Source organism: Sitophilus oryzae, unplaced genomic scaffold, assembly GCF_002938485.1.
Source record: "Sitophilus oryzae breed Bouriz unplaced genomic scaffold, Soryzae_2.0 scaffold_1396_pilon_pilon, whole genome shotgun sequence".
NCBI lineage: Eukaryota > Metazoa > Arthropoda > Insecta > Coleoptera > Curculionidae > Sitophilus > Sitophilus oryzae.
Genome location: NW_022146055.1, coordinates 2164947 through 2180101, shown reverse-complemented (window position 1 = coordinate 2180101; position 15155 = coordinate 2164947). Strand labels below are relative to the sequence as shown.

General features: G+C 32.9%; 1 protein-coding gene across 1 annotated transcript in view; it reads left to right on the top strand.

The window, feature by feature from the left end:
- The window catches only part of LOC115875848 (ATP-binding cassette sub-family G member 4-like), a 63220-nt gene that overhangs the window by 18592 nt on the left and 29473 nt on the right, over positions 1-15155 (top strand). Inside the window, exon 2 of the mRNA XM_030891382.1 lies at positions 12841-12958. Coding sequence (XP_030747242.1) covers positions 12841-12958 — 118 coding nt within the window. The remainder of the gene's footprint in view (positions 1-12840; positions 12959-15155) is intronic.

Sequence of the window (15155 nt, the reverse complement as noted above, 5' to 3'; positions counted from 1 at the left end):
CGAGTACACTCAATTATTGTAAATATTAGTGAAGAAATCTAAAGTTTTTATTGTTAAATGAATGTAACAGGTTACAAACCATATATTAAAAGAAACTACATAACCACAAATGTAGTTAATTTGTGACATAACTATAAAAAAACAATGTCACACGTTTAGAAAAACATTTCAATTGATGTTAAGTATTTACAATAATTAAAATACATAATATGTAATTGTAAATCATCCTCACTGAAGTCAGAGTCGTCAGAATTTCCAAGTAAAATTAGCAGAAATTCCAAGAGATTGTCAAGATCCCACATTTTTGGCTCCTCTTTTATGACGTGGTTTATGGCATTTGTCCAATTTTCGGCAAAGATTTGCGTTTTTATCTTTAATTTGACGAAACATTTTTCGGTTGTATTGTTATTTGTTTTTGTATAGGAGTGTTAAGTTAATACCTTTTAGTACGAGAGCTAGCAACGTCGGAAAAACAAGTATTTTAAGACGTCTGGCTCTTTGATATATCTTTTACTATGCTCTCTAGAACAGCATGCGGCCCGTCTGGCTGCTGGTAAACGTTGCGTTCCCTACTGCGCATTGAAAGAAGATCCTATATTTTTATTAGTCCTTTAAATTCTGGTATTGGATATTAATTGGACATGTCACCATAGCGCAGTGCGTAGAGTTTCCGACCACGAACCGATGATTCAGAGTTCGAATCCGGGTCAGGGCAAAGACTTTTTTTATTTTATTTTCATTTATATTTTGATAGTAAAGTATTAAATATTTGTTTTTTTCTTGAACCACTAGAATTATTTAATACTTTACTATCAGAATATAAACGAAAATAAAATAAAAAAGTCTTTGACCTGACCCGGATACGAACTCTGAATCATCGGTTCGTGGTCGGAAACTCTACGCACTGCGCTATGGAGACATGTTCGATTTATATTCAATACTAGAATTTATAGGACTAAATTAATAAAAAATATAGGATCTTCTTCCGATGCGCAGTAGTGAACGCAACGGGTATCGGCAACCCGACGGGCCGCATGCTATTCCAGAGAGCATAGTAAAGATATATCAAAAAGCCAGACGCCTTAAAATACTTTCTCGAAAACGTTGCTAGCTCTTAGACTTTTTTTTCGGATTTTAAATGATGGTCCTCACTACACCAATAACATCACTTCATGAAAAATGGACAGCATTAAGTTTTTGGCAAATCAGGCCGTAAATAAATATATCGCAGTTTGTTTGTATACGTTATGTCAAAACAAGTCACTGTATGCATTATTATTATTATTGTTAGTCTATCTTTATATATATATCTAAATTGTCTAAATCCTGCTATTTGACAAAAACTCACAGATAAGTAACAAAGTGGAATAGAAATGTTGATTCTAAAGCATATAATCTTTCTCTTTATAGCCAAGCATCAGTTAGCTATATACCTATTTTTGACATAATTCGTAAAACCTATTTAGTAATGGTTATAAGTATGGCAAGTATGCCATTCCAAGTTTTGATTTACAAGCATCATAAATTTTCTCTTTTGACTTTTTATCAGTACTTATGCAAGTCTATGCCGTATTACCACAGATTGCCTTTTAATTCGAAGGTCAAAACTTATTTAAATTGTTAATTAATATCCAATAAAGCGACATAATTGATAATAAAAATTTTTGATGAAGTCAGGTAAGTTGGAAGTGAGCGTTAATCTAGAGCTATGTTGTCAGATTGGTTTTACATTCTAAACTATTTTTAACACACTTGCTTCAAATTTATGTATGATTTAACTACATGATTTCCGTCTGGCTTTACTGGATTTTTGTTGCGTCACTTTTAAGCGATACATCCTGTAGATATCCTGTTATTGTAAATTGTAACTATTATTAATTTAGCATGCTCTTTATACAGAATGAAGACCAAGGGCATTACAATTATAAAATAAAAAATGCTTTTGTATGCTTTTATATTGTTATCAATTTACAGAGTATGAAGGTTTTTTACACAAAGAGATCAATCTCAGAGAAATAAGTAAACCCAGAGAATCGACAATATTTGTCATTACTGTATTGATTTGTTTCCATCTTGTAATATTGCCACATTTCGCAAAAATATCAATTGATCATACATTAACATGGATAGCAGACATTTAACCAGAAATTTCTTATTTTTTGATTTGATTATTTTATTTCATTACAATGAAAAATATATAAATGATTATTTATTGACCCAAAGGTGAATGGTGAAAAAGTATGTTTACCTGAAAAAGTATGTTTACCATAATTTCAATCAAACAATCCTCGGTATATACAGGGTGTCCCAGAAATAAGTGCAAGTATTTTAATTGGTAGTATAGTTCAACCACAGAAACACGCCTATGAGGTATTTTCGCGAAAATAAATTTTTGAAAATTCGAAATTTTTTGAAAAATTTTTTGGAATCTTTTAGTATTTAGTTAAAAATCATAATTTCTTGATAAAATGGTAACATAGTTATTAGTTATTAGATTAAATTTACAAGAAAGAAAATCCAGAAAAGATCCAGTGGTTCTGAAAATTCTAGCAAAAAATTATTTTTTTGGAAATTTTCTTCTTCTTCTTCTTCTTTCTTTCTATTATGGTTGCCCATATAGGTAGGCTATCGCCTGTTCAATCCTAACAAGTCTTCCCCGGAGGACGACGTCCAGCATTCTCTCCACCGTTTTGGCGGCCTTCCTTGCGACCTTTTTCCAATTGGGTTGTTTTGTTGCGCTTTTTTTGCTAGTCTGTTGTCGTCCATTCTTCTTACGTGTTTGTTCCAGTGCCTTCTCCTTTGTCTAACCCATCTTCCTATATCCTGGATTTTGCTCCACTCTCTAATATCTTCGTTTCTCGCTCTATCATGTAGTGTTTTTCCGTGTATGCTTCTCAGCACCTTCATTTCTGTTGTTCTCATCATTTGCATTGTTTTGGCCGTGTCTGGTCTTGTTTCGGCTGCGTACGTGATGACTGGTCTTATTCAAAGAAATCTGGAAATTTTCAAAGTAAAATAACTTCGTTGTTTTGGACTTATTTGAAAAACGATAAAGAGAAAATATGTTTCTTTTGTCGAGATCTACCACCCCTTAAAATACTTATTTCTGGGACACCCTGTATAACAGATCATGAATATAAGAAATAACTTACAGCTAAATGGGAATTCCATGCCGATATACCGATAATATACTCCTAAACAATGTAATTGCTTTTGTTTAGAAAAGTACTTATTATTGACAGACGGACGGTATCCAAAAAAAACAGAACATATAATTAAACCATAATATAAAATGACAGGCAACATCTGTCATTGTAAATAATGTACCTTTATGGCGAGTTCATTTCATGAAGAAAAAAACTTTTTAAGAACTGTCATTGTTATATAATCTTCCGTTGGATCACAATAAACTGCGGTTGGATAGGCTTTATTTAAAATTAAAATATACCCATCACGACACTAAGAACTAGAAATGAACCTGTAGGTATAAATGTTATATATTCATTCGTCCTTAAACGCAACTAAGGTATAGGAGAACACCCAGAGTGTAATTAGTTATTTAGAGCAGCCGTAAATAAAGTACAGATCATTATTAGTCGCCAGCCTAGGCAAAATAATAATAATATGATCATGAAAACGATCTTCATGGGCCGGCTTTTAAATAACACTAATTAAAATTGTAGTATGCATTTCCCAATTTTATATTAAAACTAATTATTAAATCAACAATAACTGTTGGATATGGAGGGGGGCAACTTGAAAACCATCTGAAGACTGATGAAAATGATAAATAGTTGTATCGAAGACAATCGATTTAAGCCGATGACATACACCCTCAAGCTTGAAAAACAAAATTTATTGATTCAGGATACATCAGAAAAATGCATCAACAGACGGAAACAATACTACGAAATAGCTTAACGCAAAATATGTATGAAGCAATCATCACGAGATAATATAGCCAAAATAATTAATAGAAAGTAGTTACACTAGTTTAGGAGGGAGTACAAGGAGGGCGATGCTTAATACTAATTACAATTAGGCACAAAAATCCGAGACAAGCATTGCATTATCTCAAAATATGTGGAAGATCCTCAGTAGCAGTCTGAAGAAACTGACTTTATAGTAGTGATGAGCGAGACTGATCTTGATCTTGGTCTTGCTTTTTGATTAAAACCAAGACTAGCGTTAAACCCAGACCGTTCAGCACAAGGCTTAGTGTACGTCCATAGTGCACCGACCTCCCGTTTCTCGCTTTTCTCGTATGTGCGTGGCCATATTGTCATTCCCCACTCATGTTTGACGCTGTATATTTATCTTTTTTGTATTCGAAAGTTTTAAATTATAACATTAAGGGCAGTTTCCAAGAAGTTATTTTGAATATTTCCGAATACATTTTGTTGCGGTTAACTTATCTATTGTATTTTAATAATAATTGCTCATATACCGGGTGTTGCATCGTCGAGCGGGACATAGGAAATCCCATGTAAATTTTAATAGGGTCAATTATTGGCTGCCCTAATTATTTTAGAGAATAATTCTATTTAGGTTTATTGAAGAGCACTAAAACCCACATTCAAAAGAATAACTTTAGATATTTTTGATTAGCCCGTTTACGAGTTATCGCCGATTTCTTTTTAAATATTTCTCCTTTCTTATGGCCCTGTATTTACTTATGAGCACCAGTCAAGGTAAAAGATAACTGTCAAATGAAGTTGTCATTTCAGAAATTTATCTATTTAGTGCTTTATTATTATTATTAAAAACTCATACCTACATCGAAAATATTAGTCATGAATTACACTAACGAAGAAAAAGTATTGATGATTAAATGGTATTATCAAGGAAATAGTTATCAAATGGTGTCGGACATGTTTGCTGCTCTGTATCCGAATAGACCGATACCTGGAAAATCTACAATCGCAAGGAATATCCAGAGATTTGAGACCAAAGGTACCCTAATAAATAACTGCAGATGTGAAGCAAGGCAGGAACAAAGAGAAGATGCAAGAAATGATACCGACTTGGAAGTTTTATTGTGCGTGGAAGAGAACGATGGAAAGATCAGCACAAGGAAACTTGAGGATGAAATAGGAATAGATAACACTACAGCGTTTCGAATTTTGAAACGACATAAATACTATTCCTTCAAATATGAAAAGCACCAAGAGCTACGAGATTGGGACGAAATAGGCGGCAGGCGTTTTGTTTTGATATGATGGAAAGAGCAAACACTGATAGGGAATTTTAAAAAACATATGTTTCACTGACGAATGCACGTTTGCCTTAAATAATGAACCCAATGTTCAAAATTATCGATATTGGAACAAAGAAAACCAACACAGGTTTGTCGAAACAAGGACGCAATATCCACAGAATTCCACATTATTTCTTACGCGAAAATTAAATGCAGAATATTATTTGGAGCTACTCGAAAATTATATTTTACCTGCTTTACATGATGCCGCTAGGGAAAATCAGGAAGTTTGGTACCAAATGGATAGCTACCCGGCATATATTACCCTGGCTGTTCGGGAATATTTAGACAATAGTTTTAACGGAAACGTTATTGGCCTAAATCATACAGTAAATTGGCCAACAAGGTCTCCTGATATTTCGCCAAATGATTTATTTCTCTGGGGCCATTTAAAAACAGGATATACAAGGATAAAAGATACCCAATGAGTTAAAAAATGCTATATCTGCTATAAAAATGCTCTCTAACTAGCGAATGTAAGAAGAGAATTTTATGATCGCCTGGTGTTATTGTCTAGCAGTCGATGGAGGAATATTTGAACATCTTCTTAAATTCTAAAGTTCTAACAATTTAATAGTACCCAAATTAATAAGTTATTGAATATCGTAATAATACTATAATTAACCTTGTAATTGATTACTTTATTTTACTTTAATTCATATTAATTTGTATTTATAAATACATCTTCAAGATTCAAATAACATATTGAAATAAATACATCTTCAAGATCAAGATTTCCGATGTAGGAATGAGTTTTCAATAATAATAAAGCACTAAATAGGGAAATTTCTAAAATGACAACTTTATTTGACAGTTATTTTTTACCTTGACTGGTGCTCATAAGTAAATACAGGGCCATAAGAAAGGAGAAATATTTAATCGGCGATAACTCGTAAACGAGCTAATCAAAAATATCTAAAGTTATTCTTTTGAATGTGGGTTTTAGTGCTCTTCAATAAACCTAAATAGAATTATTCTCTAAAATAATTAGGGAAGCCAATAATTGACCCCATTAAAATTTACATGGGATTTTCTATGTCCCGTCCGACGATGCAACACCCGGTATACCATCATCATATATACCATTTTTTTATGATCATAAAAAATAAATTTCCATGAATATTTAATAACAGCAATTACTTGAATCACGATCGCAATTAAATGGACATTCGTAACTCCTTATAATCAAATAAATCGTTAATTATTGATCTTAATGAGAACATTAATCGTGAGGTTTAGTAGCTGACTATTATTCAATTCATCGGTACTATTGCAACGTTGCAAAATTGTCCACGTTCACCGCCGAATTATTTATTCTTCATATACCTATAGCGGTTCTTTACTTTTGCGCTTAGATATCTGAGAAACAGGGGAAGAGAGGGTGCCAAACTAATCACCCTGAAACCAAAGTTTATAAAATATCAGGTGGGTTAATTCTTATAACTCTTATCAATTGTTCTCGATAGATCACCGAAGTTAAGCGACGTTAGAGGCTGCGAGTGGATGGACGGGTGACCGTTTGAAAACTCTGTGGTGCTGTTGTGAAATCTATTGGAACACATTGCTCATTTACGCCGGTTCGAGGCCGGATGAGATCGGAAATATAGGGTTACGGTTAAAGTAGTAAAGTACTTTAGCGTTTTTAAAGCGGGAGCATGTGCACTTTAACTTTAAAGCGACTTTAAACCTTAAAGTTTAATTATGGAACGCAATTTTAAATTTAAAGTTCCTTTAAGATTTTAAAGTACTTTATATTTTATTATGAAACTGGGCGTTAGTAGCAAAAAGGATACGTTAACTTAAAATATAAGCGATATCAATTAAACTTTTAGTTATGTAATCGAAAGCGCGATTTTTAAATTCATTGTTGCCAACCATGACATATTCGGCGCTGGGCAGACTAACTGGAATTTAAATTTCCCGCTGGGGATTCAGGTGGAGCCCTGCTGTAAAAAAAATGTCAAGTTGCTACATTTTATTTATTTATTTCCTGACTTTGTCATTCGTTTTAACACATTAATTTTGTATTACGAGGTTTTGGTTAAAATGCATTGTGTTGTGATACGTTAAACTTCAAAATTTTTACTAAGAGACCTTGCAGTCGAACATTGTTCTTTTTAGAACTTCTTTTACTGCTAACTGTACAAGATAGCGTAATAGTCATTGCAAAAACTCATCGCAAACTTATTAGAATATTTTGAACGGTAAAGCGGTAGTAATGGCCCTTTATGCCCCTTAAGTGCTGTTAAGGAGGTGATTTTTGTTGATGTAAATCAAAAAAACTGTTTATATATATATAATTAATTTATTTCTGTTTCCTAAAATATTTTGATTAAAAGAAAATATGTTAAAGTGGGTAACGCTGTGCCGATCAAGGTTAATCACGTGACTCACAAAACTTTACTTTTTTTGTTTCTGTGGCTATTATCCTGTGAGCCTGCCTGACCTGACCTTCCCCTACGTATTTCTCGTAAAGCCGTTTTGCGACAGGCTATACAGCAGCAAATCGAGTTTGTTTGAACGCACGAAAAAAATATCTCTCACTTTCACTAGTTTCTCGATACAGACGTAAATGTGCTTTCCCCTGTTGTCCGCAGAACAAATAACCTCCTTAACCTTTGGTCAGCACTCTCTTCCCAGGATATTATTAAATCATTCGACGTTAGGATGAACAGAACAAAAATAAAAAGAACATTAAAGCTCTGTATTAATTGAATTAATAAATGCAATGCAGGGTTTATTGATGGTTAGCTTATACTTGAAATATTAGATAGATTTTATAACATATAATATACAGGGTGAGTTTTCTACGATGTTCTCTATGGTTTAAGGTTGATTCTTACTATACCTTCCGCTTCCATTCCATATCCGTTCCGTATTTTTTATTGTATTGACGCTATACGTAAGCTTCCGTTCCGTATCAGTTCCATACTTTTTATTGTACCGGGTGTCCCACTAAGAATAGCTCTCGGCTGTATCTCGGAAAGTATTAGTCGTAGAGCTTGCGGAAAAAAATATTTATAACTAATAAGACCATGAGAAATTGCTGGAAATTATTTTCAAGTTTGTAGGACGGCCGCTAGAGGGTGTAACTGCTATGGAAAATAACAAAATGGAATTCTTAAGAAATTTTGCCTAGATACGATGTACTATAAATAATAGCTTCATAATCTTCAGTAAATTTTGGATCTTTTTTGTTAGAACCATTTTCTGCTAAAATAAAGTGGTGGGGAAGGTTAGATCTGTTTTTATTTAAATATTAATAACTCCGACTGGATGATCGGAATTCAACAAGCGAGGACTCGTTTAAAAGCTGTTTCTACTCTATATTGTACCATATAAACAATAATAATAAGCGTTTGAACGTAGACGCTAGGGGCGTTGTCTTACAATTTAACAAACATTGCGCGTTTTTTCAAAAAAATTAAATACGATAGTATATGTAATTTTAGCTGATGGTAAAGAGTAATAAAAGCTTAACAAGTCAGCGAAAACCGCATCTTGATATCTTTTTTCAAACCAAAGTTATTAGCAAAATTATAATAAATACGAAAATATAAGTCTTTAGTTACCCTATTTTTCTAACACGATATCATTAGCGCTCTTGATTATGACCACTCTAATAAAAAATAATATAAAAAAAATTATTTTATTCAAAATATCGACAATGAACCAGAAAACCATAATACTAGGTGTATTAATATCTAATAATTAAGATACCAATGACGGTGGACAAGAAACGACACCTCAGTGAATTCATGGAAGGCTTTGGAAAAAAGTTGCTTTTAAACGGATAGTTTCAACATCAAAATATTATTATATCAACATTTTGATAGTCTCAGCAGCCTTTTTTTATCTTTTGATTGCTTTTCAAAAAAATGCATTTCTTCAACAGAGAAAAAACGCTGCTAAGACTATCAAAATGTTGATCTAATAAAACTTTGACGTTTAGACTATTACGTCAACAGCAACTTTTTTCCAAAGCTTACCATGACTTCACTGAGGCGTCGTTTCTTACTAACTGTCATTGATATCTTAATTATTAGATATTAATAAATCTCGTGTTATGGTATTCTGGTATATTGTCGAATTTAGAAGAATCTAATCATTTCTATCTTATTTTTTGTCAGAGTGTTCATAATCAAGAGGGCTAGTAATACCGTGTTAGCAAAATAAGGTAATTAAGGGCTTATATTTTCGTATTTATTATAATTTTGCTAATAACTTTGGGTTGAAAAAAGATATCAAGATGCGATTTTCGCTCACTTATTAAGCTTTTATTGTTCTTTACTCTCAGCTAAAATTACGTATACTATCGCCTTTAATTTTTTTGAAAAAACACGCAATTTTTGTTAAATTGTAAGACAACGCCCCCTAGCGTCTACGTTCAAGCGCTTATTATTATTGTTTATATGGTAGAATATAGAGTTAGAAACGCTCTTTTAAAGAGCCCTCGCTTGTTGAATTCCGATCATTCAGTCCGGAGTTATTAATATTTAAATAAAAACAGATCTAACCTTCCCCCACCACTTTATTTTGGTAGATAGAGGAAAATGGCTCTAACAAAAATATTCAAAATTTACTGAAGATTATGAATCTATTACTTATAGTATACCTTATCTAGGCAAAATTATGTAAAAACTCCATTTTCTTATTTTTTGTTGCAGTTGCGCCCCCTAGCGGTCGTTCTACAAACTTAAAAATAATTTCCAGCTATTTCTCATATCCTCTTTGGTTATAAATATTTTTTTCCGCAGGCACTACGGCTAATACTTTCCGAGATACAGCCGAGAGCTATTCTTAGTGGGACACCCTGTACAATTTATATCGGATTTATATTACGAAAGTTTTATTTTTAAAAATTGTATCTTTTGAAAAAGGTTTAATTAGATTTAAAGAAGAAAAAAAATAGATTTAATTAAGAGATGAGAGAACAAATAAATATCAGCAATTTGTTAACAAAGCTGGTACAAATGTAAGAAAACTGTATGGAAGAGGAAAGGATATGGAACGGAAGGGAAACGGAAAGGATAGTGTGCATTGTCCTATTCATTTACATGATATAATATTTTATGTAAACGGAAGGGAAACTGTAAGGTAGCTGATACGGAAGGTATAGTGAGAATCAACCTTAACTCGGAAAGTACCTACTGAAGATAGAGAGTCGATTAAATGGGGAAGAATTGAAGGGGTGGCTGCAATAACCAGGCAGCCCCACTTTTTTTGAAAATGAGATTTTTAATGAATTACCCTTTAAAAAATTTAGCCGATCGTTTCCTGCAATATAATCAGTTCTCTCAATATAACAGTACATAAATGGCGACGTTAGTTGGAGCTGCCTTGCTCTGAGTTTGCAGCAAGAACCGAGCAGCTCTTTTTCGATTTACCACAAATTTATTAAAATGGAACTACCTGGTTATTGCAGCCACCCCTCCAATTGCAGTTTTGTGAGGTCATAAATAGTCGCCTTTCATTTTTCATTTCCTTCATCATTTTTGACATATGACACAAACATATATTTTTTTTTAAATGGAAACCATAACTGACCATGACTTCATAAAAAGCGTAATTTTTAAAGCTTTCTAGCGATATAAGATATAATTTTTTTTTCGAAAAATTAGTGTTTTTAAAATATATTGGTAGTGGAAGACAAAGTGAAGTTTTACCCACAGACAAAATAATATCGTGTCATAGAAAAAGAAAACGGCGTCAAGTTAACTTGAAAATGACTACCGTTAATATTCACCATATAGTTTGACATAATAACATGACTTACATGACAGCGATATTCAATTCCATTTCAACTCTGACGCGATTTTTTACGATCGTATGGAATAAACATACCTACTATACAAAACAAGTTCAAGGTACCCAAAATACAGAACTAGATGTAAAAAAGATAAATGCTAGGTTGCCACTTACAAAAAGTTAACGAACGTTGTTGCCGAAGATCGTATATGATGATTATACAGGGTGTCCCAGAAATAAGTGCAAGTATTTTAAGGGGTGGTAGATCTCGATAAAAGAAATATATTTTCTCTTTATCGTTTTTCAAATAAGTCCAAAATAACGACGGAGTTATTTTACTTTGAAAATTAAAAAAAAATGATTTTTTGCTAAAATTTTGAGAACCGCACTGGATCTTTTCTGGATATTCTTTCTTGTAAATTTAATCTAAATTATCAAGAAATTATGTGTTTTAACTAAAAACTAAAAAAAAATCCAAAAATTTTTTAAAAAAATTTCGAATTTTAAATTTTTTTTTCGCGAAAAGAACCTCATAGGCGTGTTTCTGGGGTCGAACTATATTACCAGTTAAAATACTTGCACATATTTCTGGGACACCCTGTATAATGATTACAGTATTTCATTCAATTATAAAGATTTTTTTTGTTTCTGTATCAATAATTCCAAAATAACACTAAATCACCACAAGACACCAAATCACTTTTACCATCGCTAACCATGTTAGCATCATCAGCAGATGATTAGAACTCAAAACTTTTCGTGTATTGTGGTGATTTAGTGTATTATTTTGCTGTTGTAACACCGAAGGTTCCAACCCCCAACTGAGGTCAATAATTCATAACAAGAACTAATTGAAAACTCATATACCTCAGTTTTAGGCTTTTAAAATTTTATTTGATAATATCACAGTTTGTGTTATGAACCCTATACTCAGTATGCGCTGATGTGGTTCGTCGATGCGGTTCGAAAATGCGTTGATTTGGTGCGCCAATGCGATTCCACCGATGCGATACCTGAAAAACATCGGTTTTTAACCAAATCATCAAAATAAATATCACCATTACATGACTACGAATATCCAATCGAACTAATGTAGCGATGACCGGCGCGGCGGTTAAATAAATAAAATGTCTTTTAGTTTATTTTTCTCCAATTCCATTTATTAATTACGATGATTTTAAAATAAAAATAACTCGACACACGACCTTCACAAAACAAAATCTAACACCACAGACCACAGAACAATCTCTCCGATGACATAATAATAAAAATACCTAAGAGTGCATCCATACTATTTTAAAAACGGCGTATTGGCATAACGGCGTAATGACCTTGAATGGATTTCCAGTAATTTTATTGGCTGAAATTTTTGACAGATGAATATGACAGATAAAATTTCTGACAGATGAATTTTTCAGCCAATAGAATTACTGGAAATTGATTCAAGGTCGTTACGCCGTTTTTAGGATAGTGTGGATGCACCCTAACTTGCAACAAGCTTGTAACCTCTGCTTGCAACTAACAGTGCAATACTACTAACCTAAACTATTTAAATCGCGCCAAAAATTCAAATTTAAATTTGGTTACAACACTAACGAATGTTTTTTGGTGAACCACATCATACCATGCGTACAGGGACGCATCAAATCGACGCATCGGCCCATAGTGAGTTTGGGGCTTAACAAGCTAAAACTTTTTTTTTGCTTTAAGTTTTAAAACTTATTACTCTTAAGAGTCTTTCTTTTTTAAAAAAAAGTTAGTCCAAAGTTAGTCTTTTTATGACTCTTTTATGTTGAAATTTATGGCAATCCACGTTTTCTTTCCTTTTGTTTCAGGCTGTAAATTAATCTTAAAGAATATAAGCGGCCACTTTGCCGCAGGTCAGCTAACGGCTATTCTCGGTCCATCCGGTGCGGGGAAGAGTACATTACTTAACACGCTAGCCGGATACAAGTAAGTACCCATTACTATAGAACTTCTTTTAATTAAAGCCATAATGACCAAATTGGTACCGTTAATGATTTTTATGTAAGACGGTTTTGTTTAAACAGATCATTGGAATAATAGAGGGTGCGTCTCAAAAGTGGCTTACCCCTATAACTTTTTTATTTTTTCGGAAAAAAACGATATTTGGGATGTTAGTATATGACATAAATTAGGATTGATTGACGTATTCAACTGATTTTGGTCACTTCTTGTTTTACCGGAAATTATCACAACTTTTTATTTTTAAATGACACCCTCCATATTTTTTTACTTTATTCGATAGAAAATGACACTCTGAATAGAATGACATATCATATATGTCTACTTTTGACATTTTCGCATAATATGGCTTATTTGAAACTGTAACATGCGGTTCAATTTGACTCGAAATACCAAGTGTGTAGTACCAAATTATTCGTAAAATAATGCTAATGAGCCACTCTTGTTCCATTTGAAAAAATTGAGATATCATTAAAAATACGATTTGGGCATCTTTTAACCGTCCATGACAAGACACGAAAAACATTAAACGATCAAATATATTTTTTTCAAAGCTCGTTGATTAAAAATTAGAGTTTTTAATACATGGCACTCGAGATTGAAATTCCAAATACGAATTTTTTAAGCGAAATTGTCAAAAATTGACATGCGATATGTCGTTCTATTCAGAGTGTCATTTTCTATCGAATAAAGTAAAAATGTACCGAGGGTGCCATTTAAAAATGTAGTCATTTCCGGTGAAACAGTAAGTGACAAAAAACAATTGAATACGTCAATCAATCCAATATTCTATGTCATATAGTATACTGACATACCAAATCTCGTTTTTTTATATAAAAAAATTAAAAAAGTTATAGGGGTGAGCCACTTTTGAGACGCACCCGGTATAGTAAGAAAAGAATCAAATATTATTTTTACAGTAGAAAAAAAGAAGCACAGAAAGCAACGTTTTTAAAACACTTTTTGGCAGTTTTATCACGGTTTTATCAAAGTCTATATACAATACGATCGAAAAAACGGCGTCAAAGACGGCTGGGGAATAACGTTCGATGATACTTTTGACGAGGTCACGCCCCAGTCTTCATTACTTGTCCCGAACTCCTCTTTATTAGGTACTCCTATTGGTATGGTAGGCTATTAAGATCGGCAAAAAAAAGTTTTTTTTTGAATTTCACTCAAAATGAGTTATTTGGGTCATAAATGACCTAAATACAAAATGTTTTCATGGTGTCTGTCTGTCCGTCTGTAACACGATAACTCAAAAACCGCTAAACCGATTTTAACCAAATTTGGCACAAAAATACTGTGCCACCCGAGAATCTGGCTATTAGTTTTTGGTGGGGGTGGGGGGTTGGTAAGGGGGTATGGGAGGGGGTTAAAAATTTTAAAAAATCGTAAGTCCAAAATTACAATAGCTAGCAAAACGCGGTTTTCAATTTAAGATTAGGAATAATATTTGCAACAATATTTGTAATAACATCAAAATCAGTCAAAGTCGCAGTTTTTGAAATAAAAAAAAATTGGAAAAATTCCTTTACTTTGAAACTAAAAGAACTGCCTACCAACTTTTTCTTCTTCTTCTTCTTCTTCTGTGGAAAGGATCAGTGACTCTGGAAACATCCAATTCCCGATCCAATCCAGATATGGCCACTTGCCCTTACAGCATTCAGCCAGCACTACCAACTTTTTATTAACATATTTTAGTATGGGCGGCTATGCGTGCCTCCCGGCGCCCATTTTTTTTAATGGCACTTGCTGCCGGTTAGTCTTGAAGGTCGTAATTTATTTTTATATCGAGTAAAAATGATTTTTAAAATGTGAGTAGTTTAAAATTCGAGAAATAATATTTTTTTGGAAATAGATCTGTTTGTCTGGTCTATTGTTTTTTTACATAATTAGTGTTAATTTTTTAAAAGTTTTATACCCCAATTTTAGTAAATAAAGTCTAGAGATTGACCTCGCTAAAATTAGCCTCGATTGTCATTTTCCGGCCGTCTTTGACGCCGTTTTTGGTTTGGTTTGGTCATACTTAATGCGTTGGATATACTTAATCGGAAAATAAATACAATGGAAGTTCCACATAACAGCATTCTATCATCAAAGCCTTCATAGAAATACTCTGCTGCATTCATAGAAAATTCTGATTGAACTGAATCATTGCCTA